Source organism: Microtus pennsylvanicus, chromosome 3, assembly GCF_037038515.1.
Source record: "Microtus pennsylvanicus isolate mMicPen1 chromosome 3, mMicPen1.hap1, whole genome shotgun sequence".
NCBI lineage: Eukaryota > Metazoa > Chordata > Mammalia > Rodentia > Cricetidae > Microtus > Microtus pennsylvanicus.
Genome location: NC_134581.1, coordinates 129130766 through 129149957, shown reverse-complemented (window position 1 = coordinate 129149957; position 19192 = coordinate 129130766). Strand labels below are relative to the sequence as shown.

The following is a 19192-nucleotide window of genomic DNA, read 5'->3' as shown; positions in this document are numbered from 1 at the left end:
CGATAGTAGATCAATTAATAACAGAACACAATAAATAGCACAGCACTGGATTAAAAGCCAAACTAGAAACATCCATATTGATGTTAATAAATGATTAAAGAAACTAAATGAAAAAAGAAGCTAATCTTTCTTATGGAAAAATAAACTACTAGATGTAGTATGTTCCTAAAGGAAACTATAGCTTCATTCCCTTTTCTCTTTTCAAGGTAGCCTGGATATAGTTACTACTTACAAAGAACAAAAGAAAATAGATTAACTTTACAATGGAAAAACACTCTCACTCAAGTAAAGAGAGTTAACAACAGCAGTGACATAACATGTGCATGATGAGATATAACAAGACAGGCATTTCAGCGCTCTTGGGTTCATTCCCAAATCCATCATCCTAGTCTATTTGTAGTGAAACAAAAGAAGAGCCAAACTGGAAGACACTCTATAGGGTAACTGGTTGGTATTTCTCAATAATGCCAAGATCCTGAAAAGCTGGGGGTGGGAGGGAGACTAATATACTGCCCCAGAGAGGCTAGGTTATATAACTAAATGCAGCCTTGTACAGGATCCTGGAAGAACAAAAGACATCAGAAGAAAAGCTAGTAAAATCCCAAATTCAAGTTTAGTTTAAAAAATTAATAATAAAAGTAAAATAGAACAAAGAATCAAAATTAGGCAGGTAAACTCTGAGAGTACTAGATCAAATGATTCTATTTAATGAATGCTCAGTATTGTAAAAGAAATTCTTTTCTTCCCCCAAGAAAGGGTTTCTTTGTGTAGCCTCAGCTGTCCTGGAACTCACAGAGATCTACCTGTCTCTGTCTCCTGAGTGCTAGGACTAAGGGAGTACACTGCCACCTCCTGGCTGTGAAACAAATTCTTAAGAATGGTAAATTCAACCATAGCATCTGTATGCTATGAACATGTTTCATTATCATTGATTCAAAGAGAAGCTACTTTAGACTATGCTTTAGACAGAATATAGTTAGGCAGAAAATCCAAGCAGCGATAGAGGGAAAAAGAAGGTGAAGTCAGGGAGACGCCATGTAGCTGCCGAAGGAGAAAGATGCCAGAACCTTACCAGTAAGTCACACCCTCGTGGCAATACAAAGAGTAAAAGAAATAGGTTAATTTAAGATATAAGAGTTAGCTAGAAATATGCCTGAGCCAGTGGCCAAACAGGGTTGTAATTAATATAGTTTCTATAGTATTGTATGTTATATTGTAATTAATATAGTTTCTATGTGCTTATTTGGGTCTGTGCGGCTGGGAAACAAAAGTATAGTCTCCAGATACAATCTGGGAGTGCCAAGGAAAGAGCATATTCTTCAATACATGTCAGCTCTTGAGACAGTAAAAACTGCCCACAGACAAGCTATAATCACAGGAACACTATTCTACAAAGACAGTTAAATTTTCACAACAAATTAACATAGAAAAATCTATGCCAAAGTTTAAAAAAGGGGATATACTGTATTCATTTTTCACATACTCCTTCATAATGGAATGTGATAATACAAAGAGCACCAAACATCATACAAGGGTACTTCCAAAGCAGGTAGAGTTAGAGCTCTGTAATTCAGTGAAGCGGGATCAATGTACAACTAATCAGGCCATCTTTTAGAGACACTATGTACTTTTAAATAGAAGCTAATCAAGCTGGGTGTGACTAACACACTCCTATAATGCCAGTGTGTTAAAGGCTGAGTCAGGAGGCTAAGAAGTTCAAGGTCACCCTGTCCTACACGTCAAGAATCTGTCTTAAACAGAGGAGTGGGGGTACACAGAGATGGCTCAGAGGGAAGGTGCTTGCTGCCCAGCCTGACAACCTGAGTTGATTCCCAAGATCACAAAGTGGAAGGAGATAACTCCTGCAAGTTGTCTATTGACCTCCATACACATGATATGACATGCATCCCTAAACACACACACATAGGCTAGGACCTGCACGAGGGAGAAGATGCAATATTTTTCTCCTTAAAATTGTAACCTATAGTGATATTTTATTTGTATTCTAATAAATAAAGTTTGCCTGAAGATCAGAATGCAAAGCTAAGCCACTAGAGGCCAGGAAGTAGCGGCACACACCTTCAATCCCAGGACTTGGGAGACAGAGGCAGACGGATCTCTGTGAGTTCAAGGCTACCCTGAGGTACACAAGATTGATCCAGAGATAGATCTAGGTGGTGGTGGTTCTCATATTTAATTCCAGTATTTGGGAGTCACACACCTTCAGGGGACAGGGGGCTGGGTGGAGAAAGAAATATAAAAGGGAAAGACAGGAACTCCCTCAAGTGTAGAGTCTGAAGATCATCCATTCGGTCTGAGCATTGCCAGAAGAGGGCATCATATCCCCTGGAGCTGATGGCTATGAGCCACCCATCACTAGCGATAGGATCCAAACTTAGTTTTCTGCAAGAACACTATGTACTCTTAAATGGCCAAGCCATCTCTTCAGCCCTTCTTTCTCATTTTTATTCAGCTCAGGACCCGAGCCCATGGAATAGCATTACCCACACTTAGGATGTGGCTCCTTCCTACCTTTATGTCTAGACATTTGTTTCCCAGGTGATTACAGATCCTATCAGGTTGATAATTAAGTATTAACCATTACAGAACTAGAAAATTACCTAACATAAAAACAATCATATCTAGTAGCTAAGCATGGTATAACATACCTGTAATTCTAGCACTCGAGAAGAGAAAGCAGAACCAGAAATTCAACGTTACCCTGGGCTGTAGCCAAGGAAGGAAGGAAAGAAGAAAAGGAAGGAGAGGGAAGGGAAGAGGAAGGAAAGAAAGAGCGAGGGAAAGAAGAGGGAAAAGAGGGCCAGAACAAAAGGGAAGGAAAGGAAGGTGGGAAAGGGATGGGAGAGAGATAGCTAGATACAAAGGCAACGACAGAGACAAATACTGAATTTTACTGAAGCCAAATGCTGCAACCCTGGGGAGTGGATGCACATAGAGAGGATGCCTCAGACTGACCCAAAGAAACTGAGAAATAGACTAGTCAGAACAAGGTGGGGCAGGCTTGTACACAGATTCTAATTCCATCAGTCTATTACAAGCTTTAAATGTACAGACTCTTGCCCATGATCTGTCTTTTTGTTAAGGCACAGGGGAAAATGGCCTCATTCATGTTGAGTGGGAATACCAGCAACATAGATAGAATCATCTAACAATCACCAAGTCCTGGCGTGCCCCCACCCCCAAAAAAAGTACTCAAGAGTCAGTGCAAGCTGTTTGGAAAAGTTGTGACTAGAGCAGGACATCCCAAGGCCAAAGTCATCGCTTCAACAGCTGCTATGGTGAAAGTGGTTCCATGTACCTACGAAGTGCTCAAAAGTGCCAAAGAAAGTACTTCTCCATTTCAAGGCAAGCAGGTGAAATGAGAGGTTGCTACTACTTGTTTCTACAAAATTGAAGGCAATGTCAAGTACTGAGACTTGGAAGGCATAAAATAGGTCAGAAGTTTATCAATAATAGAAAAAGGCTTACAATTATCAAGGTAAAAAAGAGAAGAAAACATGATTAAAACATAAAACTGAAGAAATGGTAAAGGACCCTATTAAGATTAGTGAACACATACTATACCACTAAACAAATCAAAAGACTCCTACCCTTTTGTTCCCCTCCCCACATAATTTTAGATCCTTGAAGCTTCTCCAGGTATTGGAAAGCCTCTGTTATTCAATGACAGGACCTCTGATCACATCAGAAAGCGTATACTAAAGAAGTAACTTATAGAGGGAATTCCTAAACAATTTGTGCCAAGTAATAACTCAAAAAAGGGCTTGGCTTGGCTGGAGTCTTCTGTGAGGCTGAATTATCTCAGTCAGCAGCCTTGAAGCCTTAAAGCATTCTGGATGCCAAATTCTGAGAAAACTGTAACAAAAGCAAGATGCTGAAATACTTGGGCTATTCATTTTTATTGGTGTCTGGTCCCCTTGCTCTGAAAATACATAAACTTTTAAAGGTAACATACATATCTGTATTAATACAAGTATAGACTGTGCATTGTACACAAGTCAGTCAAAGATAATTTTTTGTTTTATGTATGAGCACGTGAAATTACATCATGTGTTTTGTAGTTCTTCTAGGTTAATTATTTTATGTTTGTAGTTAGGTTTTGCAGGGTGTCTTCTCCAATCAAACCTGATACATATCAACCTGAAATCAGTCCAGAGCCTCTCAATTCCTGTGGAAATAAAAACATAACCTCTTCTCTCAAAAAAAAAAAAACTCAAAAAAGGGATAGGTCACCCTAAAAAGACCAAAACATGCTTGGGGGATTACAACTAAAGCCAGGTAATAAAGGGAAGAGGCTGGAAATCAAGCCACATGAGCAATGACTTGATGAGTATCTTGGCAGTGAAAACTCTAGATACCACACCAGCTTTGGCAATAAATGCCTATAACCCAAGCACTTGAGAGGCTGGGAAAAACTAGTAAACCTGGAAAAATCTTTGGAGACCTCCAACTTTACAGCAACTGATGAGAACTGATGGTGGTATCTATTTACAGCCTTCTGGAGGATCACAGCCTTAATCTGTTAGGTGTATCTACAATACCAATAATAACAATAAAAATGTTATTATGTACATATATGTCCTATGTGGCTACTTAAAATACATTATTTCCTGGGCTGGTAAGATGATTCCATGCCACCAAGCCTGATGATCTAAGTTCAACCCCAGAACCTACATTATGGAAACAGAAAACTAATGCCAGCAATATATTCCTGGACCTCTACATTCACTCCATAGATACATGCACACACACAAACATGAAATATGTGTTTATTTATTTTTATATATATATATACACACATATATATATTACTTTTTTAATTTTATCTGTTTTAAAAAAGCTTGCTAACTACAAAACAATATAAATTAACATATAATATTATAAATGAGGAATTTATCCAGTTTTTCAGTTTCAGAACACATGTTTAGCTAAGATTAATTGTGGACTCTAACAGTCAGTAGAAATCCTATGCTGGATGTTAACACCTTCATTTAACACCACCAAGAGAAAACTAAGACAGGCCTGAAAGCTAAAATTTCATGTGCCAACAGACAGAAGAGCACATTTGCTAGAAGTTAAAAGACAAGTTGCTGAAGCTGGTTCTCTCTTCCCATGGTGTGAGCTCCAGGAACCAAACTGTCAAGTTCAAGATTGTCAAGCTTGGCAGAAAAATGCCTTTACCTACTGAGCCATCTCTCTACCTAAGAAATAACAATAATAATAAGTAAATAAAATATATTTTACTTGAACACAAAGGCAAATAAAATAATAAGTCAAATAGCAAAGCAAATCCAGTGTTACATAAAAAAATACATCATGCTAAAGAAGAGCTTATTTCAAAAACGTTTAAAAAGTGAGTTTACATTTAAAATCAGTATATTTAACCATACTAACAGAATTAAGATTTTAAAATCCTATAAAATTTTAATATACTTAAAAAAGGTACTCAGGTTGACAAGATATGAATAAATTATCCATATTGAACAAAGTTGAAAGAGAATTTAATTAATCAGTTAGGAGTTTTTTAATTTACAGCAAACACTGTACTTAATGAAAAATTAATTACATAAATTACATGCTCCCTTATTTTGGGAACAACAGAATTTTCACTAGTATAATTCTATTCAGAGACAGGAGGGATGGTTCAGTGATTAAAACTCCTTTCTGGTCTTGGGGAGGGCTAGGTTTTGTTCCCAGCACACACAAAGGCTCACAACATGTGTAACTGGAGTTCCAGGGGATCCAATATCCTCTCTGCCCTCTGTGGGAACTAGAAATGCCATGGTGCACATACAACATGCAGGCAAGCACTCACACATAAAGCAAAAATAAATTTAAAAAAAAAAAGTTTAAGCCGGGCGATGGTGGCGCACGCCTTTAATCCCAGCACTCGGGAGGCAGAGGTAGGCGGATCTCTGTGAGTTCGAGACCAGCCTGGTCTACAGTGCTAGTTCCAGGACAGGCTCCAAAGCCACAGAGAAACCCTGTCTCGAAAAACCAAAAAAAAAAAATAAAAATAAAAAAAAAGTTTATCAAGGGCTAAGAATGTAAGTAAGTTGTAAAGCACTTGTTAAAAAAAAAATTGTTGCGTTTAGACCTGGGTCTCATCTGTAAGCTACCATATCATAAATACATACTTTTTCTTTTAAATCTAAAGAAAAAAATCAGAAACCCATTCTCGTCCTAAGCCTTTCAGACAGGAGTTATTTCAACTTATACTAACAAGGTGTCAGTTATCCCCAAACTGATATATAGAAAATATTACCCAATAATAACTCAAAAAGTATTTTAAAGATTACTAAATAAAAGGTTTATTCTACCACTTCTACAAAGGAATAAAATTTGCAAAAGATGACCTTGAAGCTAAAAAAAAAAAGAGAAAATTGCCAATATTTGCCAAATTGATGCTGAAGAAGAAAAACAGTTTACATGACAAGATTTTGAACCTTGCCAAAAACAACAATAACTAAAAGTACCATATAGTACAAAAACAGATCAGCTGGAAAATAAAGAAAATCCTTAAGAGATAAACATGTATAAGTCATCTGCCTTAGAACAAAGTTATGAATAAAATGAGTAAATGAATAATTGTGATTTCAGTAAACTACACTAAAATCAATTGCATTGTAATAAGGGAAAACAAAATACAATTCCTACCTCATCACACATCAAAGAAGATGAATCATAAAGCTAAATATGAAAATCTAGAGATAGTTAGTGATGGAGTATGTGCTTATGAACAAGACCCTGGTTTCCATCCTTGGCACCACTCCCAAGAACTCTAAATATGAAAGATAAAACAATACAATTTCTAAGGGGAACAAAGAAAATATTCTCATGGAAACAGAAAATGAGAGCCTTAACACAGGAAGCTATTCGGTAGAGGAGTATGGGAAATAACACAGAATCCTAGCATAACAGAGCAGAACTTAGAAATGTAAATTTGAAAACAACTAGTCTGGAAGGAAATAACCATTATCTGACAAAATGTAAAAATCTACATCAAATATCATATTGTATACAAAACCTGGACAACACAGAAAGTACACATAATTACTACTTCTAACCAAACTGAAGGGTCATGAAAATGGAGTGTAAAAAAAATCAACAGGAATTTTTTAGCTCCCAGTATTTCACAGCATGTATAGTATCTATGAAAAGAGAAAGTGGAGCAAGAAAGGTCATGTTGCACACAAGATCAGGGTAAAGAAGCCAAGTGATACACATGAGAGCAAAGAGTTAAAAGGGGAGTATTATTTAAAATCTGTACAACAGCAATAAAAACCATAAGGTACTGTCCTGTATGTTTTTGTGTGTCCACTTGACAAAAGATGGTCATCACAGAGGAAGGAGCCTCTCAGTTGAGGCTCAGTTGAGGAAATGCCTCCATGAGACGCAGCTGTAAGGCATTCTCTCATTAGTGATCAATGGAGGAGGGTTCAGCCCATTGTGAGAGGTGCCATCCCTGGGCTGGTGGTCCTGGAGTATATAAGACAGCAGGCTGAGCAAACCATGGGAAGCAAGTCAGTAAGCAGCACCCCTCCATAGCCTATGCATCAGTTCCTCCAGGTTCCTACCCTGTTTAAGTTCCTATCCTTGACTTCCTTCACTGATGAACTGCAATGTCAAAGCAAAATACCAAATAAACCCCTTCCTCCCCAACTTGCTTTTTGGTCATGGTGTTTCATCACAACAACAGAAATCCTAAGAGAGGTACCTAGAAATGAATCTAACAAAATATGTCAAAATTCTTTAATGAACTATAACTTAATTCTAAAGACCAGAATAAACAGACTAGAAACATTCAAATTTCTGTGTCAGCTGGAACAGATTAGTTGATTCCGTGATTAAAATACGCATCAGTTCCAACACTTGAAGCTGACACAAACTTCCCACAATACTTCTCAGCCAAAGCTCAGTAGGGAGGCTCTGCTCAGCAGTCAGCAGTAGGGCCAACTCCAGCTGAAACCCGGCTGCCTTGGCGTCACACTCTCAACCCTCTGCTCAACAAAAAGGTTAAACTAACCTCACTCATGTCTTACATGCACACCATGTCATGTCCCTAACAAAAAGGCCATCAAGCATCAAAATGTCTTTTGTGCCCAGAAAAGAGAGCAAAAAATATCTGGTAAACAGTAAAAATGTCTATAAATAAACCCAGTATCATAAAAATAGTAGAATATTCCACAACCAAATATTCTCTATAGACAAGAGTTCTTCATGACAGTTGAAGAGATAATTATAAAATTCAAGTGGAATATGAATAAAAAATAATATGGACTATCAAATAACCAGAATTTCCACAAAAGTGAATGGACCTACTACATCTTAAGACTTATAATAAAGTTACTGTAGTTAAGAGTATATACAATAAAAGTATTTACAAAGGAACAAATCAGCAGACTGAAATAGAGAATATAGCAGACAACCAGAAACACATGAAATATAAAAATCACTTCCAAGTAAATTAATAACATGGATAAAATCAAGATATTTTAAACTTTAAATGCAAATCTGAAAATGAAAAATTGAAACAGTACACTCTCAAGCACAAAGCATAAGATACAAACAAGATATAAAAAATTAGTTCTATAAAGTAAAAAGGAGAAGAGGAATAAGTTATAAATAGCTAGTATGTTTTTAAACTAAAAAAGAACTAAATATAAATACTTTAAAGAACTAAGCTGGGTATGGTAACTCAATCTGAAGACTCCAGAGAGCTGCCACAAGCCTGAGGCCAGTGTAGTGAGTTCCAAGGCCACCTGGGCTACAGTAATAGGCTGTCCCAAAAGCCAAAGACAAGGAAGGAGGGAAGGAAGGAAGGAAGGAAGGAGGGAGGGAGGGAGGGAGGGAGGGAAGGATGGAAGGGGGAGGAGGGAAGGAAGGGAGGGAGGGAGGGAGGGAGGGAGGGAGGGAGGGAGGGAAGAATGGGAGGGAGGGAGGAAGGAAGGAGGGAGGAGGGAAGGAAGGATGGAAGGGGGAGGAGGGAAGGGAGGGAGGGAGGGAGGGAGGGAGGGAGGGAGGGAGGGAGGGAGGGAGGGAGGAAGGAGGGAGGAGGGAAGGAAGGATGGAAGGGGGAGGAGGGAAGGAAGGGAGGGAGGAAGGGAGGGAGGGAGGGAGGGAGGGAGGGAGGGAGGGAGGGAGGGAGGAAGGAGGGAGGAGGGAAGGAAGGATGGAAGGGGGAGGAGGGAAGGAAGGGAGGGAGGAAGGGAGGGAAGAATGGGAGGGAGGGAGGGAAGAATGGGAGGGAGGGAGGGAGGGAGGGAGGGAGGGAGGGAGGGAGGGAGGAAGGAGGGAGGAGGGAAGGAAGGATGGAAGGGGGAGGAGGGAAGGAAGGGAGGGAGGAAGGGAGGGAGGGAAGGAGGGAGGGAGGGAGGGAGGGAGGGAGGGAGGGAGGGAGGGAGGGAGGGAAGGCAGGTAGGAGATAAGCTTCCTGTATAGCACTAAGCACAAGGACATATGCATAAAACCATTCATAGCCACAGGGTTAGTAAGAGTAAAAATAAATAAATAAAACCTAAATATCAATCAAGTGATGGGTTAAATGTAGTAGGGTCACACTGTGGTAAAAACAAGTATGAGTCATATTTACATGACTATGTATTTAAACATATGTGAGTATGTATTTAAACACTACTATGTTTAAATTTCTTAAGATCCAAACAAGTCAGAAAGCAAGGCATGTACAACAGGGTACTTGTACTTACAGAAAGTTTCTAAATGAATACGTACACTGTTCATGATATAAATACAACAGAACAAATGACTATATCTAGGCGAGTAGGGAAAAGAAGAAATACAGAAACAGGGGAAGGAAAGAACAGTAACAGGGGATTTTAATTATCTCTGTAATATTTTTTAAAGGATCTGAAGGTAGGAGAAAAAAATGTCAAAACTTTATGATAGATAGAACAGACATGAGTCAATATAGTACATTTACTCAGGTTTCCATCCCTAACAACTCTTGAAACAGAGAAACTCAAACCTCCATAATTTCTTCACAGTATTATTTTGTTATTACTTGAATTATTTTTATTTTAAAGAATTTTGTTTATAAGTGTATAAAACAAGAAATAAAATATATCAGTGATGTTTCTTTGTATTTTCAAATATTCTTCAATAAAAATAATTTTTTATCTGAAGAGTACAGAGCAATTTAAAAAAATAAGAATTCATCTTTCAAAGGAAAGAATTTTAATTACAGAACTTTTGAAATATCTTAAATGTAAAAAATAAGAGTATTTGGTCTAAGTTAAAGTACCAAAACCTTGAGAATAATCTTAAAGTCCCAAAGTAAACCGGTTTCTAGCTGAGTTCATGCCAACTATTATATCCATGTCAGAACGAAAAAGAAAAGGATATTTTTTTCTAACTCACGTCATTACTTATACAGAAAACACAAAAAAGAAGAATGACAAAGTGCAGCACGAATACCCACGCTGGGCACCAGATGTATGTAGCACAAATAATAAAAACCCAGAGATGGATATTAGGGTTCAAGCTGAATATCAGAAAAGCAAAGCAGCCAACCACTGGCTCTTACCTCTACTTCAGACCAAAATGGGCGATCCTGCCTCCACAAATCCATAACCTGAGACTGGGTGAGAGCTGTCTCCTCCTGTCTTATATTCCTCTCCAGTGCTGGTATTAAAGGTGTGCACAACCGCTGCCTGGCTTGTATGGCTAACAAGTGTGGCTACTGGGGTTAAAGGTGTGTGCCACCATTGCCAGCTGTTTTGCACTCTGATCTTCAGACAAGCTTTATTTATTAAAAATAAATAATAATAATATACCACTAAAGGAACAGACACCTTTTCAGGATCACCTTCTTATTACAACACTCATCATAAAGTATGAAGAGAAGATGGGGAAGCATACTGCCTGCTATTTGTTTAACTCTATTAATTACTTCAAGAGCATAAATGTGTACCTTAACCACAGCTGGTGTCAAATATATCAAGGTAGTCTCTGATGCAATTTTCTTCAGGCATTCAGAATTGGGATTCAAGAGCCAAGTCTCATCTAACTGCCTGAAGCTATAAACACAAGCCAGCAGATATGATACAGATATCTTGAGCCTATCCATTGACCACAAAAATCAGAGGAAGTTGGACGGAAGAAAGAATGGGATGAAGGCACAGAAAAGCTGGAAGAAGATCTAAACAATTCCTAGCCTGCAATTCTTAGACTCTCTTGAAGTTTCTCTCAGCTCCTTAAGTACTGAGATTCACTTTAAGTGCCATTATGGCTTAAGCCAGCTTACAACTTGATCCAAACATAAATGAAGATCTTGTAAAAGAAAACAAAAACATACCTCCATAAAGTACATTTAAAAAACAAAATGTTTCCAATGCCATGTCAAATCAAAAAGGGAGTCCTTCCTAGGAGTAGGCCAATCTATCCATAACGAACATTCTCATTTACGTATGCCATCATTCCCCAAAAAACATCCAAATCCCAACTGTTTCTCACATGTACAATAAGTCCTCCTAGCCCAATTATTTTGAGACACTTTTGCTCTAGTCCAGACTGTCCTCAAACTCCAGTTCTCCTCCTTCCACCTTCCCCATACTAGAATCAACAAATTTGCCACCACATCCAGTTTTTCCCAGTCCAAGTCCTTTGGCCAACCAAGTCAATCTATACAGTATACTCTCCCAAATACACCAGACTGTTCCTCTATCTAACCCCATCCCACTTGAGACCCAGCTCAAATACTATGTACTATACAAGTATACCACTTCCAGCCTGGTCCTATGGGGCTCCCTACGGGCCTTTTCTGAAGAGGATACAAAATACAAAGACCAGGAAAATATAAGGGGCATGAAAAGGAGCCTGTCACCTAAAGTTCACCTTCATCAGGTATGATCCTATTCACATCAGAAATCATCCTATGATCACATTTAAGGGCCTTAACAACCCTATGAGATGTAACTTCAGAAGCCATCAAAATCATCTATAAGGTTATGGCAAAGTCAATCGCAACTCTCTCTTGAGTAGCCCATGACCACACTTAGAGCTAGCTACCTTATATTTTCCCTGAGTACCTCTCCGTTAATCCCAAGCTTAAATCTATGTTAAAATCTTTTCTTGATGAACTCCAACTCTGCCTCATACTGACTCTTAAAATTCTTTTCTGAGGCCAAGTCAAAACTCCCAGCTTCTCCTGAATGCAGGTACAGGAGACATCCTGGAGTTATGGCTCAGCTCCTCAGCAACCTCCCCCAACCCACACCACCATTTACATTCTCTATACTTCTTCTGGTGATTACTATCTTTTGCTACATATTATGTAACAGCTCCATCCATTCTTCCCTAACCAGATTTGATCTGATTCCACCCTACTGCCTATTCACTGCCTCCATCCTCTTCCAGCTTAAGCTCAGAACCTATGACTGTGTCTCTTATTCCAACACTAAACTCAGTTCCTTTCAGAAAGTATATGCTCAAATACTGGCTGAATGCAGAGAAAAGAAATTCTTTATGTATCATAAAAGCTACTTAGAAGTTTGTACATCTAACATCTATATAGGAAAAGAGGACACTGGTGGAAACTTATAAATTAGGATCAGTTGAAAAAGAGACAGGTTTTTAATAACCATGACAAGAAAGTAAGTTTCACATTGTGTGGCAAAGCTGTCCTGATTCAAATCAGGGGAATACAGCAATTTCTAAAGCAAAAGGAGAAAAGAAAAACGAAGGAGGGAAATGACAAAGAGACCAGTGAAATCACAGAAAATCAAGTGCTCCAAACACCAGGCTTTTTGTGCTTATCACATTTTTAATAATTTACTCCAGAAATATAGGGGTAAAGAGAATAGTGAGTGTAAAACAGATTCATAGATAGATAGATAGATAGATAGATCAATCGATCTGAAATAGGGAGAACCAAACCAGCATTTTCAGAAATGGGAACTTACAAACTAAGAAAAATAGAAGAACTAAATTATACAACTGGAAGTGACAATCTAGAGGTGTAAAGTAAAGACTGAGCATCTTCAAATTCTGAAAACCATTTTGATTAGTTTGAGGCTAAAACTGAAAAATAAGGAAGACCTGACTGCTATCTAGATTATTCTGTCTTATAAATCTAACTAATACTAGCCCTCAAAGTCCACTCCATCTGTTGATTCCTAAATAATATCCTAAGTCATTAACTGTCAATCTAATATGTGTAAAACCTAAGTAAGGATAGCAGAACTTTTCTTTAGAAAAATATGGCTAGAAATCAGAACTTCCATCTTCATGCCTAAGATATTAAAATAGAAATTTGCCCCTACTCCAGCATTTTTTAAAGGAACTCAGATAAATGCAAATGTACTTTTTAAAAAGCAAATGCAGAGCAGTCCATTAGTAAACACAAATACAGCATGTTGTAAGTAAGGCAACGAATGACTCAATCCCTATCAGCACGGTTTCTGCAAAAGCTGCCTGGATCCTGGGTACCTACCTATGCAGCACTCCTCCTCCCTTCAGGACTAAAGTAACAAAAGCATTGTCCCTCTGTCCTCAGGGTCAAGACAAATGCCCAATCAAGAAAGTCCTTTTTATCTAGTTATTTCCCCTAAATTGAAACATTCCCTCAGAGAGTGGATTAAGGATCATAAGACTCAGGAAGCTAATGAAACTTTGGAAGCTCAGGAAGCCCAAAAAGTTATGATACAGAGGCTCCTCCCCCCAGTTACATAAGCAGTAAACAATCGCAGAAAAGGGAATCATCCATGCAGCTGCCTGCCCAGGTCCAGCAGCTCCCTGCTAGGAATTCAACTTTCATAAACTGCAGCCCATGCTGAGGTGGGCTTTGCAGTCTAGCAGGTGCCTTTAAGTCACATATTCTGGAAGTAACCACTCACTCCGGCTTCTTTAAGGAGCCCAAATAAACTCCTCGTTTCACCAAGCTAAATTTGGATAGAATCACTTCTTTGGTTTGCCACCGATACATTTTTGGGGGGTGAATAGACATTGCCGCATTCTCCAGAAAAGGCCATGGATCTTTCCATCTAGAAGAACTAGTACCAAACTCCTTAAGCAAAGTGAAGTTAAGAGTCTATTTCCTGGTAACTGAAATCCCAGCCTTCTGTATAAGATGCCAGACTACTTTAAAGCCCCCTATCAAGTCAGTATGAGCCCCAAAAAGGCTTACCTCTTCCTGATCACCTCAGCTCCCCACCAAGATTCCTTACTTAGTCAACTCCTCACCCTTCACACACACACACACACACACACACACACACACACACACACACACACACGAAAGCAAAGCTACAGGAGGGCAGTCTGACGGGGCTGGACCAGAGGATCTGACCAGAGTCCTCATCAATTCCTAAGACGCAGTGAGTGAGTGCCAGACTCCTAACACATACACAGTCTTATGTTCACACACACTCCCACATCTCAAAAGGGCCGGGGAGCTGGCAGGCAGCCAGTTAGAAATTAATTTAGTGAGTTACTGAGCAGAAGGATTACTTTGGCTTATGAAAGCCAATTTGGGGTACTACGTAAGAATTTAGGTTGCATAATAGTCCAATGTAGGATAATTAATATCCACCAAAAACAATTAATTACTTGGAAGAAAAATGTTCATTTAGATGTGAAAAAGTCTGAACCTTTTGTTGTTTTGTTTATTGAGGTAGGATCTCACACAATAACCCCAGCCAGCCCGGATAGATTCACTATGTAGTCCAAGAAGGCCTCAAAGTTGTGATCCTCCAAAGTCTGCCTCCTGAGTACAGGGATTATAGGCATGAACCACCAGCCTAACTAAAAAGGCACAATTTAAGTCCTAGCATTTGTGTTTTGGTCTGCTTGTCTTCTGGATATCATAAGAGCATGAATACAGTTCTCACAGTTCCCAAAATAGCTAAAGAATCTAGGGTGGAATAAGCAATGGCCTCATTGGTCTACCAAACAATTCTTCCAACCTCCCAAGTCTCCATTTCACCACACACCTCAGGAAAAACGATGAGGAACAGAAAAAATTAACTAAAATTTATTCTAAAGTTGAATTCTAGTTTATAAAATATTCCAGGCCCCAAAATTCCACTTAAATGAATTACGCATCATATACTATAATCAGCAGGACCAAATAAATAATAACAAAAAAGTTATAAAATAACAGTTAAATTAGTCTAGGAGTCATAGCAGAAGATAGGCACACAGCACTTTTAGACTGATGGTACTAAACCCCCAGTAGTCACTGGATATTGAATGATATGAGAAAATGACAGTCTGAATTTATAGAGTACCATTAAAGAGCAAACCTGGAAACACTCTTGTGTAACAATGACATAGGATAAAACAGCTTTTAAAATAAAAAATCGCAGTGTATATCAAAGTAGCAGAAACAGGAATAATCAGTTACCATGAAGATGCCTCCTACATTACCTCTTTTCAGAAGTAAAATAATTAATTCCGTAAAAATGCTTTTTGTATAGTAGATAATATTACTTATAAACAGTCACCCATTGTTTCTGCCTGTGCACACTGCTAGGTAGTATCTTCAAATTTTAGCTTTTTCTTCTTTCTTGCTAATTTTTTTATCATCACAAAGAATATAAATAGGCAATACAAACTAACATGAATTCACTGGTTCTCTCAGGTAACTAGGAAAAAGAAAAGGGAAAAAGTGAAGATCTTAGGGGAAAATTGCTACCTAATAATCTATGCATTTTAAATGCTGCTGTAAAATGCACATGTCCTCAGAAACTAAATCTACTAACCTCTACAATCAATGTGATACATGGTTTATCCAATCTTGACAAAAATCCTCTGGATCACCAATGGTATGTTCATCCACTCGTACATATGCAATTGTATAAAGAATCTATTATTTAGAACACCAAAAAAAAATACAATTAAAGACTTGAACACACAGCTACCATTTTAAGAAAAATTAGCACTATTCATTTCTTGCTAACATCTTTGATGCCCTCCTTTGTGAAACAGAATAAGAAAAAGTACAGTGATTACCAAATTTGGGGAAGAGCACGTCCATAAGCTGGATTTGAACCTATATAATGCTTCCAAAGATAGGCTGATAATAACTGACTAAAGATCTAAAACTCCAGTACTAATGTGACATGTATTTTATCATATAAATGTATATATATATACACATATGTATATAGGTCATAAAAATATTAAAATCTTCAATTAAAGTTAAAGGAAGTATCTCAGTTACACGGCACTTGTATAAAAGGAGTGTTAGCCGGTATAACTGAGAAATATAAGTGCTTAAGCTCTAAGGAAGCTGAAGCAGGAGGCAAGAGTCTGAAGTTAGCATGGGCTACATAGTGAGACTCTCTCAAAAACTCGGGGAAAAAAGTTAAGATTGATCATTAGTCACCCATGACTTTTCCCAGCACTCTTCATCACCTTGAATCATGCCAACCCTCCCTACATATCCACAGGCTCCAAAGAGCAGTCTTTGGAATAACCTGTCCATTCCCATGACCTCATTTTCCCCAACTCTTCAAAACTTTAGAATCAAATTTCCCACACACATGCAACCCATGTGCCAACTACCAAGATTTTAACATGCATCATGCATCATCTCTTCCCATTCTTTGACTACTGTAAGTTGAGTTTGTTCTGATCCCATTTTACAGATGGAAAAAGCAAGGCCTAAAGGTAGGCAGTTTTGTGATCAAGGACACATTAATCAAAAAGTGATAATGCGATGAATTTGAAACCAGCTTTGACTCTAATTTCAGAGTTACTGGCCCCCACTCAAAACATTTCCTTACACTAGTCAATAAAGATGCCTCCATCATTCACTCATAATCCTGTTTCCGTTTTCTCCATTTCCAATTCTCTGTCCTGTTTCCCTTTCCTACCATCTCCACTTAGATTCCTGGAATCATCCCTAACTCTTCCCCTCTTTAATACTCCTCGCCTATATAATAACACAATAATTCTATAAAGTTTAGGGCTTCAAAATTAATATTATCTCCTTGCCAAAGTCAGTTCCATTGTCTCAATTCAGACCCTACATTTCTTTAGCCATTGTGATCCCCTCTGAATGAGTCTTATGCTCTTGATCTCTGGGTTCTTACAACCAATTTCACCACTGCCATGTGTTGCTCTTGTAAAACAGGTCTTCTCCTGTTGTGTAACTTAGGAGCCTCTGCTGGTTCTCTACTGTCTACAGAACAATGTTCAAACTCTATACCTTGGCCCATCCTATCCTCCCCATGTCATCTATTCTTGCCTTCCCCCATACCAGAAACAGTAAATGTGGAGATCTTAACTGTCTATACAGAGCACTTTCATACACACTAATCTTAACTACACCTTGAGTATTTTCTTGTCATCACCCCGTTTTATGAGAAAGAAAAAAACTCAGGAAGTGATATATTCTAGATTGCAAATCATAAAGGCACTACAGAGTAAGACTCAGACTACCAAGTTTATTTCCTTCCCTAGTCCTTTAAACAGCCACAGTAAAACACCTTCATCCCTCTCAGCTGCTCAGTCATTTCTCAAAATGCATGATTATTACTCTACTTCAATGTCTCAAATTAAGCTATTATTCCTTAGATCCCAGAATGCTATATTCATTCCTTAAGGTTTCCAAAGACCCAAATTAAGCAGTTTTCATATGAAGCTTCATATTAGCTATTTATATTGACATAAAAATCTGTGTCAAATTATAAGCATTCTGAGGACAAGGCCATAAATTACTTGTTCTATCTTAAAAGTCTGCTTACTGAAATGGAAAATATGTGGATAACAGGCCATACAAGAAAGCAAGCATCAAAGCAGAGTCTTGGCCAGGGCTGAAAGGAGAAATCAACACCTGGATCAAACCATCTAAGAACACTGGCAACTGCCTACAGTTTTACCATCTATCTTCTGAATAAGACCAGTATCTTCATGCCAACTACTGGCGTTGGCCTTTATTAAAATTGTTTGCTGAAAGCATAATTCAAAAGAACAGGATAGAAATAAAATCTGGAATAGAATAAGAGAGAAAAATCCTGTTGTCATTTTCCATTTTAACTTCCTATTTGTTTAAGTAACCAAAATTTAATGATACAGGCTTGACAGCCTTTCTACAAAGACCAACTCAGCAGTCTAAATGCCTGTCATGACAATGATCAACTCTGAGGAAGTATTTCGTAAGCCCAAACAATTGCTGAAGTACACAACTCCATACCTGCCTGCCACATACCATCCTCTAGAAGAGCCGCTCTCAGAAGACCGCTGCGGTGCTCATGACCTGACAACCTACACCACGAAGGCTGCACACAGCTGTCTATGGCCAAACTGAACAGTGTAAGCTTCAAGATTATATGTTGCTTCTTCAAGAGTTGTCCAAAACCCAACAAAAGATCAGGCTTGAATGCCACCTTACAGTTAAAAATCAAGAGCAGGAAACCACTGAGCAGCTAACCAAGCAAAAACTCTTCATTCCTTTCTTCCTTCTTTCAGAAGCACCTCTCTCAAGTATTGAAACCCAGTCACAGTGCCGGCTTTTCCATGAACCAATAAAGGATAAAGTTAGAATAAAATTAGCCATCTGCCCTCTATTGCATTTCATTCCATTTGCAAACATGAGCCTAAATACAAATAAAACCAGACTATGAGCATAAGTAATTACAAACTAAATCTAAGGAACACTTTTAACAATATGAATTAATTAATCTCTTTATCTGCATACTATCCAAAAGTCTAACACATTTTGTTCAAACAGCAAAATATTGCCACAAGGCTGAGAGTTTATTCAGTAGTAGAACCCCCTTCCCCTGCACACCCTCTCCAGTTTTGATCCCTACAAGAGAATAAAAGAAAAAAAACATTAAAAATATAAATACTTCTTTCTATAACTGTAGGGAAGTTAACAGCTGACAGAGCAGAACTGACATAATGTTTCAAGTCCTAACTATGCCCTAGGATAACTTCACCATTTGGTTGACAGCACCAAATTCAGTTATTCTAAGGAGTCAATAAGTATGTATACTCTCAAAAAACATTAGTTTTACTGTTATTCTGTTATAACCACATAATTCAAAGCAAAACTTACACAATATTTGTATTTTAAAAAAGAACATAAATTCTAACAAAACTCAAGGTTATCTTGCCTTCCTAGCTTTTGCTCACTTACACATTCAATCAATCAAAGGCTGGGCATGATAGTGCATGCCTGTAATCTCAGCAGAAGGACCCAACA

The 19192-nt window shown here is 38.2% G+C and overlaps 1 protein-coding gene across 4 annotated transcripts in view; it reads right to left on the bottom strand.

The window, feature by feature from the left end:
• Nucleotides 1–19192, bottom strand: part of Ecpas (Ecm29 proteasome adaptor and scaffold) — a 116181-nt gene that overhangs the window by 92519 nt on the left and 4470 nt on the right. For 2 of the 4 annotated variants that reach the window (XM_075967128.1, XM_075967127.1), the window contains exon 2: nucleotides 15741–15844. The exons of the other annotated variants lie outside the window; for them this stretch is intronic. In XM_075967128.1, the coding sequence (XP_075823243.1) occupies nucleotides 15741–15762 (22 nt within the window). In that variant the 5' untranslated portion in view covers nucleotides 15763–15844. The remainder of the gene's footprint in view (nucleotides 1–15740; nucleotides 15845–19192) is intronic. 4 annotated transcript variants of the gene reach the window in all.